Below are 27,489 nucleotides of genomic sequence, written 5' to 3'. Positions count from 1 at the left end.
TATCTAAGCTCTTATTAAAAATGAAAACTTTTCTATGTTTAGCCCTGTAAAGCAAAACTGATCTTAACAATACTGTAAGCTGGAAGAATGGATACTGTTGTGCAGACTGACTCAAAAACAAAGTTAGGAAACTTTGGGTCTAGTGTGGCACTGGCTTTATGGTAATGGGATAGTGAGAGCAGAGCCAGTATTTCAAAGTCTCCTTTAATTAAAAAAAATTAGCTTTACTGTGCTGGTAATTTAGGGTTTGACATGACATATCAAAATGACTTCCATCCCGGAAGCCCTGTTTCTCAGAGCACTCCAGTGTCTCCCTTGGAGTCGAGTTGCCCCAGGACAGTGTTGCCTGGCACAAGGTCTGTGAGCACCTTTTCATTTACAGTATCTGCACTTGCTGTAGTGCATCTTTGACTTCCACCCTCCCCCGCTGAGAAGTGGGGCATGGAGGAGAGGTTGTTTCTAAGATTAATGTGCCAGAATCACTCTGTACATAACCTAGCGGAAGAGCTGGAGCTGCTGCAGGAAAAAATTTGTAATCTTGAAACGTGTTCAGCGTCTTTGTAGGTTTGTTCTGGTTTGATGAGTCCGGGTCCTGCAGTAAGTCTGTTCTTAGACCCTGGGAGCCAGGATTTTAAATTATCTGTAATGCAGTATAATTTAAAGGAGTGAGGACATTATGAGGGGACAGCGAGCACATGTTACAAAATCAGGGTCAAGATCTTTTGCAGACTTTGTTTATCAGAGTCCATTTAGTCTGGGTATGTCCAGGCCAGCTGGCAGAAATTTTAAGATAAGAAGGTGGTGGAAAAATGGATGAATGCCTGGATAGAAAGGTTGAGTAGAGAGATGGACAAAGTATATACTCATTATTGCATTATTGATAATATAAATTATTGGTGAAAAGGTTTCTCTGCTAGAGAGTATTAAACAATTGAACAGACATATCTGAATGAGATCGTGGTGACAAGTCCAGAATTTTGAAGACATTTATAAACTGACCAAAAGTTTAGCCCGAGAGCACTTAAAAAATTTTTTTAACGGTCCTTACTTCAACAGTTAATTAAGTCATTGGAAATAATATATCACTTAGTGGAGTCTAGGGACTCCTCAGTTACCGTCTCTGTTTCATAGGAAGTAAAAATACTTCTTCTGAGACAATAGAGAGAAGAGTAAGAGTGTAAAGCACACAGATGAGATTTCTAAGGAGGGAAGTACAGAACCACCAGCTGGTAATTATGGTTTAGAGTATGAAGGAGACAAAGGGCAAACACCAAGAGAGATGATGATGGCAGAAATATTGGCTGATGGTCAGAGATCGAGGCAATACAAGTATAAAACTTTAAACAGATAGGAAATGTCAACATGAACTTAAGTTTAGGAATTTCTATTCTGAAAGAATCTCATAGCCATTGGAAATGGAAGAAGACTGTATGTACACTTGGTTTTACCTCTTCAGCTGGAGCAGCTGTTTCAACAGTTGAGTTGCTAGGCACAGTCAGGAATAGAATATCTTAATTTTGGAGAAACCCAACTGTTAAAACAGCTGTTTGGTCTGATTAGTAGACTTAAGCTGGCTCTGCTGAGGTTGCAAGACCTAATGGGATCATAGCACCAGGCAGATTGGCTATTATTATGATTTTATTGGACATAACAAAAATATGAATAGATGCTAGGTTGAATGCTAGGTTGGACAGGACTCTCCAAAGATGTCATATTCCCTGGTTTGTTTTGGCAAAGTGGTAAGGCAAATAATGTGGTCTTTTACCTTGTTTCAGGTTCATGGAAATTATCTGAAATAATTATGCCTCATAGTCTTTGGATGCTAACTTTTTTCCTAGCATTAAAAACAACAAAACAACAACAACAACAACAACAAAGAAAGGTCCCTAGTGCTATTAACATCTCTTTAGTCTCTTAATAACAGATAATATGCCTGTTCAACTCACTTCAAGTAGTCAGTCACTAGTATTGTTTATTTCCTATTCTTTGTGGTCTAAGAATCCTGTTCATAGTAACCACCAAGTTTGTCAACTTGTAGGCAATGCATTTTTAACATCTAGAAGAACTGTGAGTGATGCTCACAATGATAAAAATCTTGAATTCCAAATATACCGTCTCAAGCACCTTTTTTCATGGAAAAGACTCCCCATTAGGTTAGTTTCAGGTAAATGAAAGATTTAAAGTACTTGTTGAGGTGATTTGATTATTTCTTGCTTGAAAGACGAATTTTATTTGATATAAATACATATTTTAAACATTCCAAAATAGATTTCATTTTCTCTATTTTCAAAATGAAAATAGCTTTGCTTTTTATATAATCACAAATATAGTCATATTCACTGTAAACATTTAAAACAATATAGGAAAATATAGTGAAAGAGAGCAAGCAGAACGCTTATACTCTCAGTCTTCACAGAAAACTGCTGTTAACATTTTGGCATTCTTCCTCGCATACATCTCATGTACATCTACATAAAGATACAGATAGGAAATTTAATTTTACATAAATTAATTTTAGCTGTATGTGTTTTTTATTTTGCTTTTTTGTTTTTAGTTTCAAAATTTTATTTAAATTCCAGTTAACATATAGTGTAATTATAGTTTCAGGTGTAGAGTTTAGTGATTAGTCGCTTATATACAGTATACAGTGCTCATCACAGCAAGTGCCCTGCTTAATCCCCATCACCCATTTAGCCTGCCCCCCACCCACTTTCCCTCCAGCAACCCTCCATGTGTACTCTTAGTTACAAGTCTGTTTTATGGTTTGCCTCTGTGTCTTAGGTTCATTTGCTTCTTAAATTCTTCATATGGTGAAATCATATGGTATTTGTCTTCCTCTAATGGATTTATTTTGCTTAGCATAATAGTCTCTAGCTCCATCCACATTGTTGCAAATGGCAAGAATTCATTCTTTTTTATGGCTGAGTAATATTCCATTGTATATATATCTCACATCTTCTTTATCCTTTCCTCAATCACTGGACATTTGGGCTCTTTCCATAATTTGGCTATTGTTGATAATGCTGCTATAAACATCAGGGTTTATTTTATTTTTCTAAAAAAACCTTATCAGGGCACCTGGGTGGCTCAGTCAGTTAAGCATCCAACTTCAGCTTAGGTCATGATCTCACGATTCTTGGGTTCAAGCCCTGCATCAGGCTCTGTGCTGACAGCTCAGAGCCTGGAGCCTGCTTCCAATTCTGTGTTTCCCTCTCTGTCTCTGCTCCTCCCCCACTCGCACTGTTTCTCTCTCTCTCTCTCTCTCTCTCTCTCTCTCTCTCTCAAAAATAAATAAACATTAAAAAAACTTATCGAAATTGTGTGACTATCTTTCTATGTCAGTATAGATCTACAATTAAAGTCTTGATTGGGGGGAGGGGTGTCATACTTTGAAGCAGTGACTTACTGTTGCTAGTTTCTAAAACTCAATGTTGTAAGTAAATCAGAAAGCAGAATTGAAGGTAATTCTTAGGTGTTATAAGAGATGAACTCAACTATGGAAGGTATAATTTTGCTGCTTTCACTGAAAAATATATGTGTTTATTTTTATAACTAAAGCAAATGTATATGTTTTGAATGTTTATATTAACAACTAACTAAAAATGTTTTGGTTATAAATGAAGTATTTTTTTTGTTATTTGTTTTTTTTACTTTTTTAATGTTTGTGTATTTTTGAGAGAGAGGGAGGGAGAGATTGTGAGTGGGGAGGGGCAGAGAGAGAGGGAGACAGAATCTGAAGCAGGCTCCAGGTTCTGAGCTGTCAGCACAGAGCCCAATGCAGGGCTTGAACACATGAACCGCGAGATCATGTCCTTAGCTGAAGTCGGACGCTTAACCAACTGAGCCCCCCAGGTGCCCCAAGTATTTTGTTATTTTAAAACAAAAATTGGGGCACCTGGGGGGCTCAGTTGGTTGGGTGACTGACTTCAGCTCAGGTCATGATCTCTCTGTTGGTGAGTTCGGCCCCACATCAGACTCTGCTATCATCACAGATCCTGCTCCACATCATCTCTCTCCCTCTGTCTCTGCTCCTCCCCTGCTTGTTCTCTATCTCTCAAAATAAATAAATAAACATTTAAAATAAATAAAATTAAAAATTAAATAAGCTTTTTTTTTTTAGTTAAGAAACACTGCTTTGCTTTTTCCTATTTTCTAGGCTAAAAAATACAAGCTTTCCTCACTTTAGCATTCATAAATAATTTCTCATTATTATGAATTGGTTCAGAAGATGAAAATATTTTTTATATTCACACTATGATGTATTGCTGTTGAAAAAAATGGGACAGGTTAGCTTTTCTAGCTCTTCTAGCACTGGTAAATTTGGGTGCTTAACTACCTTTAACCAGTTTCTGAGAACAACTTCAAAATTTTTGTAGAATACTAATTTCTTGAGTATCCCATATTTAACACTTCCCCTCCTTCCTACTCCGTTTATACACACATACACTGTATAGGGAGGATTAGACACATTTGAAGTGTGAAGTTTTTTTATACCTTGGTTTCAAACATTGAGAAGCCATAGCGAAGCCAGCTACCAGAGAGAGCTCATTTCAAGTGTGTGATGGCAAGGAAAGAGAATATTATGTATTTAATACTTTAAAAAAAATCATGGCCTTTGGAGGTTTCAATGAAATTCCTCTTAGGTTCCAAAAGCTTCCATTTAATAATATTTGATTCTGCCTTGGAAAAATTAGTCAAATATTTCCCTCTTTAACTTAAGACACTTCTAGGGAATACATCTTTTTTTTTTTTTTTCAACGTTTTTTATTTATTTTTGGGACAGAGAGAGACAGAGCATGAACGGGGGAGGGGCAGAGAGAGAGGGAAACACAGAATCGGAAACAGGCTCCAGGCTCCGAGCCATCAGCCCAGAGCCCGACGCGGGGCTCGAACTCACGGACCGCGAGATCGTGACCTGGCTGAAGTCGGACGCTTAACCGACTGCGCCACCCAGGCGCCCCTAGGGAATACATCTTAACTCACAAAACTTTTGAATAAAACTTTGGAGCATACTTATCAGTTTCTGAAATCCTATCTTTTTAGGGCTAGTGGATAAATAATAGACATTAAATTTAGGAGACTTTCTTGCCTGACCTGGTAGAGTTTTTTGTTTATATTATTAAGGTATGGAAGAATCAGATTGTTACAGGGAAATTGAATTTAAGTTGATAGAAATGAATTTTCTCTATGCAAGATTACTTGGAAATTGATTTTCTTACCTTCCCTCAAATGGGTGTGGCCAGTTATGCTCTCACTCTACCAGAGTTATGTTGACGTGTGATTTCACAAAAGGTCTGAAGTCTTCAACATGAGGACATTTTCTCAAATCTAGGATGCTTGCATAGAGAACATGAGTAGCAGGTTAGTGATCTTGGCATTGAGTTCTCATCTCTCCTCATGGAGGGACACAATTTTAGTCATCGGGATTTGTCTTTTAATGGATCAGACAGAGCTAATTGTGACTTCGGGTTATGCAGTTTAGCTTATCGTAATTGCTGAGATACCAAGATTGGCCAGGCCTAATTCATCTGAACTGTTACACCATTGCCAGTTGCCCTTCTGTGCAGTGTATGGATTTCCAGGAGAAGACCATCTGAGAGTGGACTTAGGAAGAGGTGTAGACAGAAGCCAGGGACACTGAAGATGACAGTGTCCATAAAAGCAGGGGAGAGTAGGGTTAGATATGGTGCAGACCACCAGGATACATCCCTTTCTGAAGCCACGGGCTGATAGAGCTCCAGTAGATCATCTCTCTCATTTCTGTTGAGACCAAACATAGTTTCACCATACATGTCAACACAGTCACTGCCAATCCTTTTGAATTGAAAAATGAAGAAAACCTCTGTTTTATTAGGCCTAGGAAATAATGAAAGAAGTCTTACATTTTTGCTTTGTACTTTATGCGTCACAAACACTTTTCCATCCACATTGGCAAAGGACTTAAACTGTGGGACAGACTGGGCAGTGTTGATTAATGTAAGTGTTGGCTGAGTTGGCCCCCTGATGGGACAGGGAACCTAGTGGTTGCCAGTGTGAGGTTTACTTATGAGAATGTTATTAGAGTGGACCTAATTTATTACATCCCAACCCTCATATGTTGACTTCCAGTTACTCAGTAAAGTAATTAAAGGATTGGAAGTGCATTTCTCAGCCTCACTTTCAATTGCCATTCTCTGGTAATGGAATGGGGTAAAAATGTGAGCCAGGAGACCTCTTCAAAAACTCTTTGAAAACTTTTCGTAAATGGTTATGTTTATTAATATGCTAACATAAATATTATGATACATAGTTTAAGATGGAACTGCTTTTAATATTTTATAAAAAGTGTAAATTAGAAATCAGACTTTAAAAGCAAGAGGTCTAGGAGCACCTGGGTGGCTCAGTCGGTTAAGCATCCGATTTCGGCTCAGGTCATGATCTCGCTATGCATGTTCGAGCCCCACTTTGGGCTCTGTGCTGACAGCTCAGAGCCTGGAGGTGGCTTCAGATTCAGTGTCTCCCTCTCTCTGCCCCTCCCCTGCTCGTGCTCTTTCTCTCTCTCTCAAAAATAAACATTAAAAAAATAATCTAAAATCAAGAGTTCTTTCTCTGAGATCCATGTATCTTGAAAACATGCTAAGTAAAAGAAGTCAGAAAAAAGGTCACATAATGTATGATTCCATTAATATGAAAGGAGGACATGATTGGGCTTAGGGAATTGGGTGGTCTGAGAAATATTTTTAATTTTATTTTTTTAAAGTTTTTATTTATTTATTTTGAGAGAGAGAGAGAGAGAGAGCGCCCCCAGGGGAAGGACAGAGAGGGACAGAAAGAATCCTGAGAAGGCACTATCCGTATAGACCCTGATGCACAGGGCTTGATCTCAGGAACCATGAGATCATGACCTGAGTGGAAACCAAGAGTTGGATACTTAACTGAGCCACTCAGGTGCTCCAGGAGCCCTTTAGTTTAAAGAGAATTGAAAAACAGTTTGAACACTTGTGACTAAAAACTCGATTTTTTCCTGTAGTTTTCAGAGAAGATACTGTAATTTCAAAGAAGTGCTGCTCATGACTTACTGAACCTTACTTTGAAATTTATAAGCAGTAGAACTTTTCAGGTTCTATTTTTATGAATTAGTTCTTTTAAAATATATAAATATACTGGAATTAATATGGTTTGCTATCATACATAAACAGTACATTTAGTTGTTTCTGAATTTTGTGTTCTTGACAGTATAAGAATTTATAAAATTTTGATTCCCTGTCCAAATCATGTATTAAGTAGCTGTATGTTTATAATGATTCTAGCACTAAGTTGTGGTCCTTTGTTTGTTTTGGTATTTCGAGAGTTTGAATTGATGAGCTTGTCATTGTTGTAGCTTTGGAATTGAATTTTAAAAGTACACAGATATAAACAGTGTTATATTTTAACATCATTAATAGGCTCTTTGCTTTCCTGATAGGTCCTTCTAGGACTGAAGAGTCCAAATCAACTACTAAAATATGAGAAAAATGAAATTTAAGTTAAATATTTTCTTCTTGAGCTCTCTTATACGCTCTTATTTTTTTCTTCTCTATGCAGTATGTTGGACTCATTTGAAATGTCTTAAATTTTGGTAGAGTTGTTTAATCCTGTCTATTTGTCATTTTCATGTATTACATTAAAACAACCTCTGATTTTTAGTAAATTGTATCACCTTTCTGTTCTCCCAAGTTCTTTTCTTGGTATCGATTGGTGTTTGATTCATTCTCAATTTCACTATTTTTGTTAGAAGTGATGGAGAGTGACTTTTCCCCCCCTTTTCATTGCCTCTTTAAAAATAGATAGGCCATCGTTGCTTCTCTAGGGAATTTTGTCAAGGCAAAGATTGATAAATAAGGATGGTGTGTCCTCTGCCTGCATTTTGGTCTCTTCGACTCGGGTCGCCTAGTTGACAGCTCTGGTGTCTTAGGAAAGCTTCTCCTCTCTCACCACTTTAAAAATCACCAAAATAGGTTTTAAGTAATGTTAAGTTTGTTCTCTTTGAATTATCTTTTTTGTTGGTTTTATAGTGGAAGTTTACTGATTTAGGTCTAATAGTCCAGGTGTTTTTGCAGGAAATAATCCAAATTCTGGATTATTATAATCTTGTGTTTCTTAAAATGTTTATATCGTTAACAGAACTTTCTACTGATATTTGAGCCTTTGGTAGATAGTATCAAGTATCACTTTTGGCCTAATTAATACATGCCTTTAATTTTCATAACGAGTTTAGTGATTGTTTTAAGATAAATTGAATTTTAAGTATGCCGAGACCATTTCTCCATCTTTCCTTCCTGCTCTCTTTATTTCTTTCTTCCTAAATCAAAAACAAACCAAACCAAAAACAATATAAAAACATTAGCTGAAGTTTTGGGAGAAAGTTACCCATAGTTCTAACTTTCCAAAACAACTGTAATCATTTTTTCATGTATTACTTTCTGTCTTTGTCCACATATATGGTTGTTTTGTGTGATTAATATGTAGTTAAGATTATAGAGAACATTTATAAATCTTAACAATAAAAAGGTGAATCCTGGGGCTAATGAATATATGCTGTGGGAAAAGGAAGCATAAATGGATAAATGTTTAGGATAAACAAAAGGATAAATTTTAGGAATTTGAGCCATCCTAGGTCCAGCTGTCTTATCTAATTTTCAAAAATAAGGTGGTTCTAATTATTAAGAAATGAGGTATTCTAAGAAAGCTAAAATTTGCTCCATCATTTACCCTTGGGCTTTTCAATTTGTTTTTTAGAAGTACCTAGTACTTCTAGGTATAAAAGAGAATGCAATTTAGTTGGAGAGGATCATGCTTGATCTTTTCCATCACTTATCATGTGATCCAGATAATACTTTATACCTTCATGAGCTTTAATAAGGAGAAAAATTGTTAAATCACAGAATACTTAAAGGATTAGATTAAAAATGCCAATGTTGGATTCACATGCCATGCAAATATTTGTAATTACATAGAGACATGAATAATTAATGTTTATAACTGTATCTTTTTTTGTGTAACTGTGGATATCATTAATGTGATGAATGTATTTTGTGTAAGTTTTGGTGGTTTGATACATAATATAGGTTGTGTGTGAACTCCAGGATCTCATGAGGAAACTGGACTTGTCCAGGAGTACGTGTCCCAGATCACTCACTGGTCAGTGACAAGGCAGTGCTAGTGTATTTTAATTTCTATTTGAGTGCCATTTTTCATCAACTACACCATAGCCACATAGCAGCATGTTGACACCTTTGAGCAGAAGTTAAGCATTCCTTTCTCTGCACCAGAAATCACATCAACATCATGACATTAGTTGGTTTCCTTTTATAAGAATAACACTTGGAAAATAAATTAAATTATTGAACATACAAATGTAAGTGAGGTGTATTTTATTACAGCCAATAAAAGGTTAATACCTGGGAGTGTCTGAGGCAAAACAACTAATCTAATCTTCCATACTGGGTAACAAAAGTTAGAGGAATCCACAGAGTATGCTTGCTTATGACTGATCTAGAATGAATCACAGATGCAGACACAGCCCAAATAAGAATACGGGTAGGGTGGTGGTATGGTAGTAGGATACAAATAATGGTATTAGGCATGTAGTTCTTGTAGAGGAAGCAAGAGGATGTCTCTAAGGAAATGATACTTAAGTGGGTTTTGCAGGATGAACAGAAGTTCACCAGGTAGCCTGCAGCCTTCCAGGCCCAGAAAACTGCACGAGCATGGTGTGGTTAGTGTATGCAGTTCAGAGAACGGAAATGGTTTGTGGAGGGCATAAGAAAGGTGGTAGAGAGAATGAGTTTAGAGCCACTGCACTGGTCCTACATTTGGCTTTTACCAAAGACAGCAAGATTTTTGTTTCCACGCCAGAGAAATGTTGAAAATGTTGTATAATTAATGAAAGGAGAAAGAATAACATAACCAATCAATATAAAATAATGGAGAAGTGTTTTTAAAACACAGAGAAGACAATCACATGTGGCCTTGCTGAAAAGGGACTATTTTGAGGGAAAGTGGGCAGTGTCCTATTCCAGTCTGACTAGTAGGCAAATGCTTCAGAGAGTTAATTTCCCAACCCACATCAGAAATGTATTAGCACAGGTAACCTGATTGATGACACAGCTAAACTATCTGCTATGACTCATCATATAAATGTTAAAATCCATTATGCCCTCAACCACTGATGCTCTTTGACATTCTAGAATTCATCACTGACTGGGTTAAAGGTAGCTTTATAGAAAGAAGTTTATATTAATAGAATATATATATACATATACATATATACACACACATATATATGTATATGTATATATATACACATACATACATATACACACACACATATATATTTCTTTTTAAAAAATTAGGACAGTGTTAAGAGACATGTTGATAGGGGCACAGACAGGAAATACTCAAGTAAATAAAAGATTTGACAGCATAAGACACATCCTATTCTTATTACATTGTTTTTCCATAATGATTATCTGAGTTTCCATTTTAAGTACTATATGGGAAGCCAGGAAATCAGGATTCTAGACATAGCCATATCATCTTCTAAACATGTATCTCATCCCAGAGAAGTCTCTTTACTTTTCTAGCCTTCACTTTCCTCATTTCTTGAATGAAAGAATTTTCTAGTAGGTTCAACAGGATGTAGCAGAGATGTTTCATAGGCTACTTTGAAAGATGAAGGGAGCCTCCTGCCAACCCCTCTCCAACAGAGCAGCTTTGCTTTTATTTATATTGTAAATGGAGCTTTTACAAGATTTTTTGATAAAAGTATTACATCACTTTTTAAAGGTTTGAAAATCAGCTAACTAGAAACTTCATAGGGCATATCCAGCTCAGAAACAATTTGCACATCCTTAGAAGGAGGATAGCAACAGTTCTATTTCGTAGGTATCGGAGGGTTGAACAAGATGTTACATGGAGAAGAGGGCACAGAATATAGGAAGCATTCGATATGTTAGCTATTATCCATTCCCCACCCCAAATAGGTCCCTTACAAATAAGACTGCATTTCATGTCTTATTTGTACTCTTTGAGTATGAAATGTTGACTCGAAAAAATTGCCTAACCCATCTGTTTTGTATCAAAAACACTATAAAAATGTCTTGGACATTTACTTTGTGAATATTTACTATAGCCATTTTATTTCTGTTTTTTTGTGCATTGCATCTTCTTCCACGTTTGAAAGTCGTCTTCTTTCCATCAGGTTTTTGAAATAATTATGACCAGATGGAATTGTGAAATTATACGTATCAATGTGTTTCAGGCTTTCCAGTGCATGGGAAAGTGACATCAGCATCCACACTCTAACCCTGCCCTCTGCAACCTGCTTAGAGCTGCTGCTGATATTATCCAGGAACAACGCCACGCTACCTCCATCGCTTCGCTATATGAATTCCTTTCAGGTAGGAACAGCTCCTTTACCCTGGTATGATTTTTCAGTTTCACTTGTGAATTGTTTTTTGAGGATCTTGTGTTTCATAGGAGATAGCTCGCAGAACCCAGAGTTCCAGATGATAATAATAATAAGCACAATAAGCTCAGAACTGATTATGTAATTGTCCAGTAGTGGCAGAACCCATATCTGTCTAACCCCAGAGTTTGTTCTCTTAACCTCCACCTCTCCTGCCTCTGAGAAAAATGGCAAACATCTGACAAAGACACTGTGAATGCGTTTTCCTTTTCCTAGCTTTGCCCTAGAACAAAGATTTTCAACCATTATGAGTAGCTTTGCTACTCTTAGCTTGCAACCAAATCGCCAAATAGATGTTTAAGTTAAGCTGATGGTGTTCTACCCACTTCTGGCACCTTTTCCCTCTCTGCCAGGTTCTTCCCTCATCACTTTGACCCTCCTCTGGATTTTTATCAGGACATGGTCACAGTAAGACAAACAGGACAGAACAGCATATGTGGTCTGATCAACAGGAAGACCTCCTTCCTAGTAGGCAGCTAATTGTCAATGAGGTGGCAAATGAGAGTTAAGATGTTAACTATTTGCTTAAGTTTATGATCCTGTAGCTACTGAATGTAACATTGAACTTATCTATGACTCTTGACAATGGAAAAATACTCATAAGCTCTCTGAGGCTTGTGAGACGGCCACATGCATTGCTGAGAAATGAGTAAACATGGGTTGGCTCTACCTCTGAAGTATTGTGGCTGTATCCTAAGATAACTTCAGGATCAGTGTATATTGCTTGATATACCTCTGTGGTAAAACAAGATGTGGATTTTCCTATGAAGTATACCTCAGGAAATTGTTTGTAAAAATTGCTCCAAGGGAATGCTTCCAAACTCATTTTACAAGGCCAGCATCCCCCTGATACTAAAACCAGACAAGAATACCACTAGAAAAGAAAATTATCGGTCAATAATCCTGATGAACATAGATTCAGAAGTCCTTAACAAAATATTAGCAAACCAAATTCAACATACATTAAAAGGATCATACACCATGACCAGATGGCATTTATTCCAGGGTTGCAAGGATGGTTCAGCATCTGCAAATCACTGTTAATACACCACATTAACAAAATGAAGGATAAAAATTATATGATCATTCAATAGATTTAGCAAAAGCATTTGACAAAATTCAACATCCATTTATGATAAAAACTCTCAATAAAGTGTGTATAGAGGGAACATATCTCAAGATAATAAAGGCCATAATATGACAAGCACACAGCTAACATTATACTCAATGATAAGAAATAAGATAGTGATGCTCACTGTCCCCTCCCCGCCCACCCACTATGTTCAACATAGAATTGGAAGTCCTAGCCAAAGCAGTTAGGCAAGAGAAAGAAATAAGAAGGATCCAAATTAGAAAGGGAAAGAAGTAAAACTATTTGCAGAAGATGTATCACATAGAGAAAATCCTAAAGAGTCTACCAAAAACTGGAAGAATTAGTTGCAGGATACAAAATCACTATACAAAAATCTGTTGTGTATCTATATACTGATAACAAACTATCAGAGGAATTAAGAAAACAATCCCATTTCCAATTGCATCAAAAAGAATAAAATACCTAGGAATAAATTTAGTCAAGCTAAAGGACCTATACACTGAAGGCTATAAGACATTAATGAAAGTAATTTAAAAAGGAAATAAGTGAGCAGATATTTTGTGCTCATGATTGGGAAGAATTGATATTGTTAAAATATCCATACCACCCAGTGCAACCTACACATTCAATACAACCCCTGTCAAAATTCCAATGACATTTTTCACAGAACTAGACAAAGAATTCTTAAATTTATGTGGAACCACAAAAGACCCTGAATAGCCAAAGTAATCTTGACAAATAAGAACAAAGCTAGAAGTATTATACTTCTGATTTTAAACTATATTACAAAGTTATAGTAATCAAAACAGACACATAGATCAGTGGAACAGGAGAGAGAGTCCAGCAATAACCCATGTATATATGATCAATTAATTTATGACAGAGAAGCCAAAAATATACAATGGGAAAGTCTCTTCAATGAATGAAATGTAATATGGGGACAGTCTCTTGAGTGAATGTTGGGAGAACTGGACAGCCACAGCAAAAGAATGAAACTGGACCATCTCAAAACTTAACTCAAAATGGATTAAACACTTGAATGTAAGGCCTGAAACCATAAAACTCCTAGAAGAAAACATAGGCAGTAAGTTCCTTGACATTGGTCTTTGTGATGGATGGTTTGTCTTTTTTTTTTTTTTTTTTTTTTGAGAGAGAGTGAATGTGAGCAGAGGAGGGGCAGATGGAGAGGGATAGAGAGAATCTTAACCAGGTTCAACACCCAGCATGGACACAGGACTCAGTCTCACAACCATGAGATCATGACCTGATCTGAAATCAGGAGTCAGATGCCCAACTGACTGAGCCACCCAGGCACCCCAGTGATGATTTTTTCATCTGACACCAAAAGCAAAAATAAACAAGGGGATCTACATTAAACTGAAATGCTTCTGCACTGTAAAGGAAACCATTAACAAAATGAAAAGGTAACCTAACTAAATGGGAGAAAATATTTGCAAATCATAGATCTGGTTAATATCCAAAATATATAAATAATTCATACAACTCAGTAGCAAAAAAACCCACTCTAATTAAGAAATGGGCAAAAAGTCTGAACAGACATGTTTCCACAGAAGTCATACAGATGGCCAACAGGTACATGAAAAGATGCTCAGCATCAAAAGTCTTCAATCAATTTCATATTAAAAAAATAAAAATAAATTAAAATTAAAATAAAAAAGTAACTTCAAAAGTCTTCAGAGAAATGCAAATTGAAACTACAATGAGCTATCATCTCACACCTGTTAGGATGGCTATCATCAAAAATATAAGAAAGAACCAAGTGTTGGCAAGGAGGTGGAGAAAAGGGAACCGTTATGCACTGTTGGTGGAACTGTATATTGGTGTAGCCACTGTGGAAAACGGAAACCTGTTGGCCAAAAATTTAAAAACAGAACTACCGTATGATCCAGCAATTCCACTATGGGGTGTTGATCCAAAGACAATGAAAACATTAACTCAAAAAGATATATGCATCCCCATGTTCATTGCAGCATTATTTACAATAGCCAAGATATGGAAACAAACTAAAGGTCCATCTGTGGATGAATGGATAAAGAAGTTGTGGGGTATATATGCAATTCAACCATTAAAAAAGAACACAACTCTATTGTTTGTGACAACACAGATGGACCTAGAGGGGATTATGCTAAGTGAGATAGAGATAGACAAATACCATATGATTTCATTTATATGTGGATTCTAAAAGACAAAACCCATAAGCGTCCGACTTCAGCCAGGTCACGATCTCGCGGTCCGTGAGTTCGAGCCCCGCGTCGGGCTCTGGGCTGATGGCTCGGAGCCTGGAGCCTGTTTCCGATTCTGTGTCTCCCTCTCTCTCTGCCCCTCCCCCGTTCATGCTCTGTCTCTCTCTGTCCCAAAAATAAATAAACGTTGAAAAAAAAAAAAATTTTAAAAGACAAAACCCAAACCAAAGATAACCAAGCTCGTGGGTACAGAGAGGGCAGACTGGGTGGAGGTGATCAAAAGGTACAAAGTTCCAGGTATAAAATAGGTACGTCCTGGGGATATAGTATACAGTGTAGTGACTATAGTTAATAATACTATATTGCATATTTGAAAGATGCTAACAGATTAGATCTTAAAAGTTCTCATCACAAGAAAAAAAATTTTTTGTAACTGGGATGGTGATGGATGTTAACTAGACTTATTGTGATGATCATTTTGCAATGTATATAAATACGAAATCATGTATTACACCTGAAACTAATATAATGTTACATGTCAATTAAACCTCAATTAAAAGTATTTTTTAAATAACTGCTCCATTCTAATTCACAACCATATTCTTCTTGTAATCTGTTATGTTTGATTTTCTTCAATACCAATTCATATTTTGGCCTTGGTGTACCTGTTTTATTAATCAGTACTTGATTCAGCCTCAACCCTGAACTGACCTTTGAGAACATCTTCTTCTGTAGGAGAGGGAACTGAGATTCAGAAAGATGGAGTGATTTGGCCAGGGAAATCCTACCATGTTAGGGACAGAGCTGGACTCACCAGGCTTGTGCCCCAGTAACTCCGCCTGCACCTAAATGCAGAACTTGCTGAAGTCCTGGGATGTGGAATGTGTGTGATTTATAGATGGAGGCACCTTAGTTTACAGTATTTCTTTTAAGTTTTGCTCATTGGATCGAACATTGAATAACATAAAAGTTTGTGTTTGCCCACAAACATTTATGGAGGGAGATACAAGAAACTGAATAGTGGTTATCTTTGGGAAGCGAGGTTAGAAGACAGTTACTATTTATTTCACTTTCTCATGTACTGTTTGAAATGTTTATATGATGGGTGAGTGGGGATCAAGAGAGATGACTTCTAACTTTGAGGGTTTTACAGCCTTTGGGGGAGAGAGAACAATCATCCATGTGTGATAGAAATTGGGGATAATTTTATTACAAATTAGCCTTAACTCAAGCCTTAAAGAGACTGAAGGTAAAAGAATAATTTAAACTGGCTATGGGAAAATTGAGAGGAGGCCCAATCTGTATTCTCCATGAGAACAGAGCAGGTCTTAATCCCTTCAGGGATCTTAACTCAGGCTCAGGTAGACACATGGGCATGAAAGCCATGCTTGCTCTCATGGCGTGAGTGCCTCCTCATAGCAGCTTAACCACAGGAGCTCTGTTACTGAATATCCCTCTCTACTAGTGATTATACTTCCTCTGCTTTCAGTCTGTTTGCTGAATATTATTAATCAGGAACACAGACACTTTCCCAGTTTCCAAGGTTCAGAGAAACTTGGCACAAGTTCATGAACAATGTCTGCTAAAGCGATGTAGTCCCTGCTGCTACCCCTGGAAATATGCATTCTTATCAGGAACATACCAGGAATCGACTTCCTCATGCAGGTCTTCACTGCAAGATAAAGGATCAGTGAAGAAGGGGAGGATGTCTGTCAGAATTAGAAAGAGATGCTCTGCTTTTTCATCTTTGTAACACCTACTTAATCATTTATTACAATGGCAAGGAACAGGGCTGCTAATTTTGCCCATATTTGGGATTTACTCTTTCAGTTGGAAATTCACTGTAACACACATCTTTTAAAGTGCTGTACTGGCAAGAGCTATAAAATAGTAGAATGACACTTGTTAAGATACCATCTTTACATTTCCAATTCTCTTACCTTCTAGGCCAAGTTAGTTAACTGTGAGCACTGCTACTTTTTTTGTAAAAATGTTATTTTAGGTTTTCCAAGGATTCAAATGGCACTCCTGCTTGAGCTGTTATCACTGCCAAATCCCAAAAGGAAAGGTTTATCTTATTAATTACAGCTATTTACATATATGAAATTCTAACTTCTTAAATTACAGTGTAGCCAATAGGGATATCTTTTGGTGGTTTTGTTATAATTTTAACTTCTGTGTTACCAGCATATCTTAATATCCATAGTGTGATTATAAGCAAACAGAATGCAGGATTTGGTTGAGAATCACTGATGGATTGCTAAGCGCATACGATAGTTGTTGTGCCCCAAGAAGAAGAAGAATGGACTTAGAAGAATTTTAAGCTGGGAATGAAATTCTTCTGTGACCTTCCTCTTGCAATGAGAATAAAATCCAAACATTGTATCAGAAACCAGATCTGACTTTGGTGTTCTTGTTGTATACTTAATCAGGCCAGAGGCCCCAAAGGCCCCCAGCTGAGCATTGTTTTCCCAATTTACACATGCTTCCATTTCCACGTTTAGAGACATGGAGTAACTAAGTAGTAACATGGCGGAGGGCTCCATTAATAGAGTGAGCCATCTGGCTAAACTCTCTCCCTTAACTTCTGGCTTGACTCCCTCCCACTGAGAATTCTCAAGATGAGTCTTCCTTGGAAACTTATACTCAGCTGAGAGATAAGGAGTGACCCACTGCCTTGAGCCCTGAGCTGAGGAAACCTTTTTGTTCTTTCCCATACCTTACCTCATTAACTCCAGCTCCATCAGCTACTCCAGGCCTTCCCAGCTGTGCAGATGGCATTTCTAAGGGCATAGAGCACCCAAATTAAAGCTTTTTGATTTCCCACAGGTTGATAGCTGTGTTCTACAGTTACTGTAAATGTTTTCACAGACATTATCCTTTTTATTATTATTATTATTATTATTATTATTATTAATATAATCCTTTAGAGAACCACAGCCTTCAAATGTGGGAGCAGTGTAACATTCTCAAGCATTATGGGTCCTGGCAAAAAAGTTGAGCCTCATCAGATTAGAGTTTTATGTGTATGTTGTGTGGTTGAATTACATAGTGACAATATGTAGAGAGGAAGAAACAGAAAAGCTTTATAGGCCTTATCTATTACCATCTGATAGTTAGGGTTGGTCAGGGATATTTTCTCAGCTCTAGAAGGATTTGAAATCATACAGTATTCACTGGGGAATGGTAAACTAGATGAAGCATCTTGAATAAGGGCCCTCTATACTGTTTAGAGCAGGAAATTCTCATTTATGTTACTTGATTTTTAAGAAATCCACTGATAGTTGAATTTCATCATTTCCATGATATAAAAACCATATATTCAACTTCTCAATTGTTCAGAAATTAATAATTTTACAAATAATTCTCCCATCCAGCCACTTTCCCACCACCTGCTAATATCTGTCATGAGAGAAGAAGAAAGGAAAATAACATGTGAAAATTTGGTTTAATCATTTGGCCATTTGTTGGCATCTCAGGTAAAAAGCGCTTATGGTACAGTAGTATGTAATCTATAGGGGATCTAAGAAATCGTTAGGCAAAGGCCTGAGAACTTTACAGATGATCAGCAACAAAGGGCTACAGAGAAGAGAAAGTGAAGTTTCTTTTTTTCATCTACTTTTAGGCAGCACACAACATAGACGGCCTTATCTGTCTATTACATGTCATGTTCATCTCTGCCTTTTAAAGTAACATTTTACAAAATGATTATTAAAAGATCATCACTTTCATGATAAAAATTACCACTTTCATGATAAAAAACAGAAAAGTATAAGGAAAATTAAAATCACTAGGAATAACCAATATTGGCATTGTAGAGTAATTCTTGTTAGTGTTTTTTATGTATGCTTTGAGAACGCATGTGCACACATACATACACAAGTACAAATATATTTTAGTATAAAACTGGCCTCATTGGAATGGAGAATGAGATGCTGGCAGTATTCTCTTTCCTTTGCTTAATCTTCTGGCATGAAGACAGTCTTCCTGGCGACTGTTAAAGGACCTTGGGGGACTTTTGTATAAAGGTCCTGTTATTAGGTGAGCATGGATAAGGTGGGAGGCTGTGAGCCACGGCAGATGTCCAAGGGTTGCTGCAGATGTAACAGGAGGCAGATAGACCTGCATCAAGATGGGCAGACACTTGCCAGAATTTGTGCTCAGCTCTCATGGTAATCCTTGTGTGCATTCCAGAGAATTAAGAGAGTAGTGTTGGCACACTCAACTCCTGAGAAGTGTCAGCCTTTTGGTTTTTTCCTGCTAATTCCTTTGTCCTTGGTGGGCAGAGATAATCAGGAGTTGAGTGCTACTCATTATATTTAGGGAATCCAGTCTCAGAAGTAGTGATTACTGCTCCATTTTCAGTCTCTCCTCTAAACAGATTTCTGAGTGTTGGCTTCAGCAATTTGGGTGTGAAAAGGACGTTGCCTTCTTCATCCCTTTTTGCCCTGCAGGGCGTTCTTGGTTTGGGAAAATGAGTAGATATCCTTAGTTTAATACGGTTCTCTAGTATGGATTCTCCCTTCCTCTGCCTCCTTTCACATCCAACTGTCATTCTGCCCTACTCTAGAGAGAGCTTGGAGGATGCAGCCAGGCAGAGAGCCAGCTAGAAGCCACTCACCCCGCGCATGTTCCCCGCCACATATCCCTCTTCTCAGGAATTTCTATCCCTACCTAGGAGTTAGGGTTGTAGACAGAGCAGGATAGTTCCCAGGCTGTGCATGGCACTGGCCTGTACTCTGAGGAGCTGCTACTTGGTAGGGGAGCTTGACTGGGCTGGCTTTGTCCTTATTGAGAGAAGCAGGAATGGGGTATAGCCCAGAAAGTAAATAATTATGTCTCTTGGGGTGTCTGGGCGGCTCAGTTGGTTAAGCGTCTGACTTTGGCTCAGGTCACGATCTCATGGTTCATGAGTTCATGAGCCTACTTTGGATTCTGTGTCTCCCTCACTCTCTGCCCCTCCCCCACTCATGCTCTGTCTCTCTCCCCCCCCCCTCTCTCTCTCTCAAAAATAAACATTAAAAAGAAATAAAAAATAATAATTATGTCTCTTGTTTTGTTTGCTTGTTTTAATATATTAACTTCCCCACCCCCTGCCCCTACTCTAAAAGAAGTGCATACTCATGGCAGAAAATGTGGTTTTCATTAGAAAATAATACATATTTGCACTTTTAGCCTAAAAAGATAGAATCTTATAATTAAACCAACTACATCCTAGTCCATTTCAGCCCATCTGTCCTTCTAGACATGGTGGGGAGAGAAGGCCTGATGGCACAGCCTGGTAGGCTCTCAGCAACCTTTGTGATTTGAGGGCACTCATTCTCTCTGCACTTCTAACTCTGAAATCCTAGTGAGGAAGACTGGAAGACAAACAGGGTCTAATTCTGCAATGATGGGATTATGGCTGTATTGATTCTTACATGTCAGGATCCATGGGAAGCTTGTTTGAAATTCAGGTCTCTGGTTAGTAACTCTGGAGGAGAGCCCAGGAATCTGCATTGTAACAAAAAGCCAAAGTGTTTCTAATAAAGCGGTTCCAGGACCAAGGTATGAAACACTTGTATGATAACAGAATATAATCCCAATAAACGTAAAGGGAAAAAATCTTTTAATTATGATGAACACCTGGTTCATGAACTCAGGTTAATTATTTTCCTCATCACTTTTCATTATTCACCTGCACTTAACACAATCCTTGACTTTTGAAATAACCTGAAGCATTGTCATGGTGTTTATATTTTTTCTTTTACTTGTTTTCTTCTACCATGACCCCTCCCTTTTACAGTCAGGTGCTTTGTAAAATTCAGGTGTTAGTTACCTCTCCAAGTCATCTTGCTGCCACTCAGTTATGCACACCTAACATCCCAGTATCTCACAGCCTCTGAGTTTCTTCCTTCCTTCAGGGATGTGCAACCTCTTGACTCCTCTCTCCTTCTCAAGGCAAGTCTAGTCTGGCAGGACACTCAAGGTGTAGCGTAGTCTTAGATCTGCCACCAACTGGACTTGCGAACCTGGTCTAGTTAGGTAACACGTACGGGTCCCAGTTTCTTTATCTGTACATTGAGGGGATTGGGTTAGATTATAAAGTTCCTTTAAAGTATGTGCACACAGAATCATTTTGTCTGCCCCCAGCTATTCATAATTTATCCACCAAGGCTGAATAGTATAACTTTGATCCTTAAAGGGACTAGGTTCTTATTTCTCCTGAACATCTTGAAAGTGTGTAACTGAGGAAAAGTATAGATGAAACCACATTATGTGTTTTTGTCTTTTTCTCTCCAAGAGAATGGAATCCATATCACAAGACCTTCCTAGTAGCTACAAAGAAGGGTCAGGAATGATGGGAGTAGAGAGCTGTGTGGCCCTCGGCTCTTCCAGCCTGAGAGACCCAGATCACTCCTTCATGAGAAGACCCTGGCAGATGGACCGTTAGAGAAAAGGAAGAGGAAGAAAGTTGGGATATTCTCTGGACAGCCCAAGCTTAACTTCTCTGCTTTCCTTTTCCTTCGCTACTCTCCCTCAGGCTTCTAGTACTTTCAAGTTTGCCTCTTATTTCCAACTCTGGATCCTGGTCCACATTGAAACATTTGTGACTTAGGAATTTTCCAGTGGTTTTACATTTGCATTTATTTGTAAATAAATAAATTATAAATGATTGCTTATTCCAAGAAACTTTTCGAAAATGTGGGCCTTTCCTCTTGCCTGGAGCTATAGTAACAAGAGGACTTGGCTCTTTCTCACACATTTAGCACGACTGTGTTCAGTCAAGTGGCTTCCTGGTGGTGGGTCTTCCTTCCTTGGAAAGGAGGCTAAAGATATATGTCTGCTTTTAGAAATAAAGTAGCATCAAGATGGAAATGACTGAACATGCTTATCCCATAGAGGAAGCTACTGTGTTGTTCACAGGAGCTTTGCTGGCTGGAGGGGGAAACAGCAGCCTGGGAATGATGCCAACCTTTAAGGGAATGATGGATTGCAAGGTGGAACTGCTCTAAGTCTCCATTGAGAACCTCTTGTGAGCCCTCCTAGAAACGACGAATATCTTAACCAAAGTGAAATGATTTAGAACAGGAAAGGTGTTAGGGCACTAAGTCAAAAGAATGGTGAGAAACAAAATGAAGTTATTTTATTGTCCTTTCCATCCTTGCTCTTCTATTTTTTAATTTTTGTTAATGTTTATTTATTTTTGAGAGAGAGAGAGAGACAGAGCATGAGTGGGGGAGGGGCAGAGACAGAGGGAGACACAGAATCCAAAGCAGGCTCCAGGCTCTGAGCTGTCATCACAGAGCCCAATGTGGGGCTTGAACCCACGAACCATGAGATCATGACCTGAGCCAAAGTCAGATGCTTAACCTACTGAGCCACCCAGGTGCCCCCCCATCTTTGCTCTTCTAGACCTGCTAAGTGACATGGTAGGGAAAAGCCCTGGCATGGAGGCAAGAGATGGGTTTGCATTTTGCTCAGCTGCTCTACCTGCACCAGTGTGATGGGGTATGAATCACCTACCTGCCTAGATCTCAGGTTTCTCATTCTTCCAGCTCAAAAATCCACTGATTCTAAATTTCAGTAGTTGAAGGACTCACAGTAGTGAGTGAGTAGTGAGTGAAAGCTTCTGAATTAAGTTCACCTGAAGAGGAAAGACTGCCATCCAATTTAAGGCTGGCTTCCCCTTAAAGATAAAGATCAGCATGTTTGCTTCTTACTAGCTTAGAAGTTGGGAATGATGGTTGCAAAGGAATGATTATGTTGGGATGGCAGGGAAGGGATGTCTGTACCTTCAACCTGGGCTTCATGCAGTTAATATCTGTTAGCTTTCAACAATTGAGGTCAGTTGGATTAATCTGTTGTATACAGAAGGCTGTCTAGTGCATTGTCTGAAGCTATAATAAAGGAACATAGACTAAACCAGAGTAAAGAATTAGCTGAGTATTGTTTAGGTACTGGTGCCTTTTCTTGTCTTTTTAGAGTTGTACATATGTAGGTTTTTTTAATGTTTATTTATTTATTTTGAGACAGAGAGTGCACGCATGCACAAGCCGTGGAGGGGTGGAGAGAGAGGGGTAGAAAGAATCCTATGAGGATTTAATCCCATGAGCCATGACATCATGACCTGAGCTGAAATCAAGAGTCAGATGCTTAACCAACTGAGCCACCCGGCACCCTCGTGTGTAGTTCTTTATAAACAACTACCTTTGTCTTTGACTCTCTTGCTTCTGATCTTAAATTATTATTTCCTTATCTTTTAACTTCAGTTTGGATGTCATGTGTAAAGGCAATAAACATTTGAGACATTGTCCATTTGGACTGTCAGCTGCTTTTCAGCAGGTCTTGCTAATATACTAATGTTTTTAGCAAAAATCAGAGCATTACAAACAGAAGACATGGTTCTCGGTATTTTAAATAGGTGTGTTAAATCTGCTTACATGATTGTCATTTCTAATATAGTTGGAATTATGTATACCATTTTTGTATAGGTGAGTGTGATGAGAGGGGTGTGTATTTTTTGGTAGTTACACTTTTCTTCCTTTTTTCTTATTTTTTAATCTCTGTTTTCTTGATTTTTTTCATCCTTTTGAAAAAAATTCTCTGCTGTCTTAGAAGCAGTAGCATGAAGGTTTTTTTTTTTTTTTAATGAGTGCTCTTAAAATTTTTAAATACATAGAGTAGAAAGTTTTCTAGCAAAAACAAAATCAGTATCTTTACGTTTTTCTTTTTTTTTCTTTTTTTTTTTAATTTTTTTTTTCAACGTTTATTTATTTTTGGGACAGAGAGAGACAGAGCATGAACGGGGGAGGGGCAGAGAGAGAGGGAGACACAGAATCGGAAACAGGCTCCAGGCTCTGAGCCATCAGCCCAGAGCCTGACGCGGGGCTCAAACTCACGGACCGCGAGATCGTGACCTGGCTGAAGTCGGACGCTTAACCAACTGCGCCACCCAGGCGCCCCTCTTTACATTTTTCAAACAGGCAAGAACTTTATCAGTATTTTATCTATGTTTTTATTATTGAAGTATAGGTGACATACAATGTTATATTGGTTTCAGGTATACAGTGTAGTGATTCAGTAATTCTGTACATTACTCAGCACTCATTATGATTAAGTGTAGGCACCATACAGTGTTATACTGTTATTGACTATGTTCCTTATGCTGTACTTTTTATCCCTATAACATTTGTTTTGTAACTGGAAGTTTGTCCCTCTTAATCACCTTCACCTATTTCACCCATTCCTCCCCACAACCATCTGCCCTCTGGCAACCACGAGTTTGTTCTCTGACTTTTAAGAATCCATTTTTGTTTGTTTTGTTTTTGGGATTCCACATATAGGTAAAATCAGGCAGTATTTTGTCTGACTTATTTTGCTTAACATAGTCCCCTCTATTCCATCCATGTTGTCGCAAATAGATCTCATTTTTTCTGGCTGAGTAATATTCCATTGTACATGTATACCACATCTCCTTTATCCACTCATCTATTGGTCACTTGGGTTGCTTTCATAACTTGGCTATTGTAATATGACAGTAAATATAGGGGTACATATATCTTTTCAAATAAATGTATTCTTTTCTTTCAGTAAATACCTAGTATTGGAATTATTGGATCATATGGTATTTCTATTTTTAATTTTTTGAAGAACCTCCATACTGTTTTTCACAGGGGTTGCACCAATTTACATTCCCACCAGCAGTGCACAAGGGTTCCCTTTTCTCTACATCCTTGCCAATTCTTTTTATTTCTTGTCTTTTTGATATTAACTGTTCTGACTGGTGTGAAGTAATGTCTCTCTGTGGTTTTGATTTCCATTTTTTTGATGATTAGTGATGTTGAGCATGTGTCTATTGGACTCTGCATGTCTTCAGAAAAATATTCAGGTCCTCTGCACATTTTTTAAATGGATTGTTTGGGTTTTTGAGTTCTTTAAGTTCTTTATATATTATGGATATTAACTCTTTATTGGATATATGTTTGCAAATACTTTCTCCCATTCAGTAGATTGCATTTCAGTTTTGTTGATAGTTTTCTTTGCTGTGCAAAAGCTTTTGATTTTGATGTAGTCCCAGTAGTTTATTTTTGCTTTTGTTTCTCTTGCCTGGAGAGACTTATCCACTGCCAAGAGATTACCACCTATGTGTTCTTTTAGGAGTTTTATGGCTTTGGGTCTCACATTTAGGTCTTAATAAATTTTGAGTTTATGTTTTAAATGTACGAAAGTAGGCCAGTTTCATTCTTTTGCATGTAGCTGTCCAGTTTTTCCAACTCCATTTATTGAAAAGCCTGTCTTTTCTTCATTGTATGCTTTTGCCTTTGCCATAGATTAATTGACGATTTACACATGGGTTTATATCTGGGCTTTCTATCCCGGTTCACTGATCCATGAGTCTATTTTGGTGCCAGTACCATACTGTTTTGATTACTATAGCTTTGTAGCATATCTTGAAATCTGGGGTTGTGACACCTCCAGCTTTGTTCTTTCTCAAGATAGCTTTGACTATTTGCAGTCTTTTGTGGTTCTATACAAATTTTAGGATTATTTATTTTAGTTCTGTGAAAAATGCAATGGGTATTTTGATAGGGGTTGCGTTGAATCTTTAGATTGGTTTGAAGCTTTAGATTGTACTGTGGACATTTTAACAATATTAATTCTTTTAGTCCATGAGCATGGAATATCTTTCCATTTGTGCCATTTTCAGTTTTTTTCTTTTCATATTGCCTTATAGCTTTCAAAGATTGGATATTTCACCTTCTTTGTAAAATTTATTCCTGAGTATTTTAATCTCTTTGGTGCAACTGCAAATGGTATTATTGTTTTCTTAATTTTTCCTCTGCTGCTTCATTATTAGTGTATAGAAATTTAATGGATTTCTGTACTTTGATTTTGTATCCTGTGACCTTACTGAACTCACTTATCAGTTCTAGTATTTTTGGTGGGAGTCTTTAGGGTTTTCTATGTATAGTATCATATCTTCTACAAATGGTAAAAGTTTTACTTCTTCCTTACCAATATGGTCTGATTGCTGTGACTGTGACTTCCAGTACTATGTTAAATAAAAGTGGTAAGAGTAGATATCTTTGTCTTCTTCCTGATTTTAGAGGCATTGAGTATGATGTTACCTGTGGGGTTTTCATATATGGCCTTTATTATGTTGAAGTATATTCCCTTTAAACCTACTTTGTTGAGAGTTTTTTATCACAAATGGACATTATATTTTGTCAGATGCTCTTCTGCATCTGTTAAGGTAATCATAAGATTTTTGTTTTTTCTCTTGTTAATGTGATGTATCATGTTGATTGATTTATGAATATTGAACAATGCTTGCATCCCTGGAATAAATCCCACTTGGTTGGGTGAATGATCCTTTTAATATATGTTGAATTTATGTTAAATATGTTAATATATGTTGGTTTGCTAATATTTTGTTGAGGGTTTTTGAATGTATATTCATCAGGGATGTTGGCCTGTAGTTTTCTTTTTCTGTAATGTTTGTCTGGTTTTGGTATCAGGGTAATGCTCGCTTTGTAGAATGAATTTGGAAAATTTCCTCCCTCTTGTATTTTTTGGAATAAATTGAGAATAGCTATTAATTCTCATTCAGATTTTTGGTAGAATTTACCTATAACCTATCTGTCTTAGACCTCTGTTTGGTGCGAGTTTTTTGATTACTAATTCAATTTTGTTAGTAATTAGTGTGTCCACATTTTCTATTTCTTCTTGATTCAGTTTTGAAAGATTGTATGTTTCTAGGTTTATACAAATTTTCTAGGTTGTCCAGTTTTTTGGCATATAATTTTTCACTATATTCTCTTGTAATTCTTTGTATCTTTGTGGTTTCAATTGTTATTTTTACCACTTGATTTCTGATTTTATTTATTTGACTTGTCTCATTTTTTCTTGATGAGTCTGATAAAGGTTAATCAATTTTGTTTATCTTTTCAAAGAACCAGCTTTTGGTTTAATCAATCTTTTCTATTGGTTTTTTTTTCATCTCTACTTTATATATTTCCATTCTGATCTTTATTACTTTCTTCCTTCTTCTTTATATTGTGAATTTTATTATACTTGATGACATCACAGAGTTCCCCTAACCTCTCCTTAATTTTTATTATTATTTTTTTCTTTTTACTGTGCAGCTTGGTTGCTTTCCATTACACTGTCTTCTGGGTCATTGATCCATTTTTCTTCATCCTGTAATCTGCTGTTGATTTGTGCTAGAGTATTTTCCACTTCAGGTATTGTATTCTTCAGCTCTGTTTCTTTTTTACATATATATATATATTTTTATCTCTTTGTTGTTCTTACTGAGTTCATCCATTCTTTTCTTAATGCTGGTATCTTTATGATTATTACTTTGAACTCTTTATCAGGCATATTGTTTATCTCCATTTAGCTTGTTTTCTGTGATTTTTGTCTTACTCTTTCACTGGAATATATTCCTCTGTCTCCTTATTTTGTCTCACTCTCTGCATTTGTTTCTGTAGTCTAGGTAAGTAAGTTACATCTCCTGATTTTGAAAGTAGCGGCCTTGGGTAGAGGAGGTCCTGTAGCGCAGTCCCTGCTGGTCATCAGAACCAAATGCTCTAATGCTTCCCTTTGTGGGGTGTGTATGCCCACCTGTTGTAGCATAGCTGCAGTTGCCTTCAGCCCAGCCGGCTGCAATGAACTAATACATCTGTTGTGGGCACACTAGGCATGGTTTATTCCCTGCG

General features: G+C 37.3%; 1 protein-coding gene across 3 annotated transcripts in view; it reads left to right on the top strand.

The window, feature by feature from the left end:
* UBE3D (ubiquitin protein ligase E3D) overlaps positions 1-27,489 on the top strand; it is a 158,549-nt gene that overhangs the window by 79,233 nt on the left and 51,827 nt on the right. For 2 of the 3 annotated variants that reach the window (XM_030315905.1, XM_030315904.1), the window contains exons 9-10: positions 11,282-11,420; positions 21,069-21,783. In XM_030315905.1, coding sequence (XP_030171765.1) covers positions 11,282-11,420; positions 21,069-21,218 — 289 coding nt within the window. In that variant the 3' untranslated portion in view covers positions 21,219-21,783. Of the gene's footprint in view, positions 1-11,281; positions 11,421-21,068; positions 21,784-27,489 lie in introns of those variants that run through there. The other variant, XM_030315906.1, reaches the window with a different exon arrangement.

The sequence above is a fragment of the Lynx canadensis genome, chromosome B2 (genome assembly GCF_007474595.2).
Source record: "Lynx canadensis isolate LIC74 chromosome B2, mLynCan4.pri.v2, whole genome shotgun sequence".
NCBI classification, from domain to species: domain Eukaryota; kingdom Metazoa; phylum Chordata; class Mammalia; order Carnivora; family Felidae; genus Lynx; species Lynx canadensis.
The sequence above is the reverse complement of the archived record's forward strand: the minus strand, read 5'-3'. Positions and strand labels throughout refer to the sequence as shown.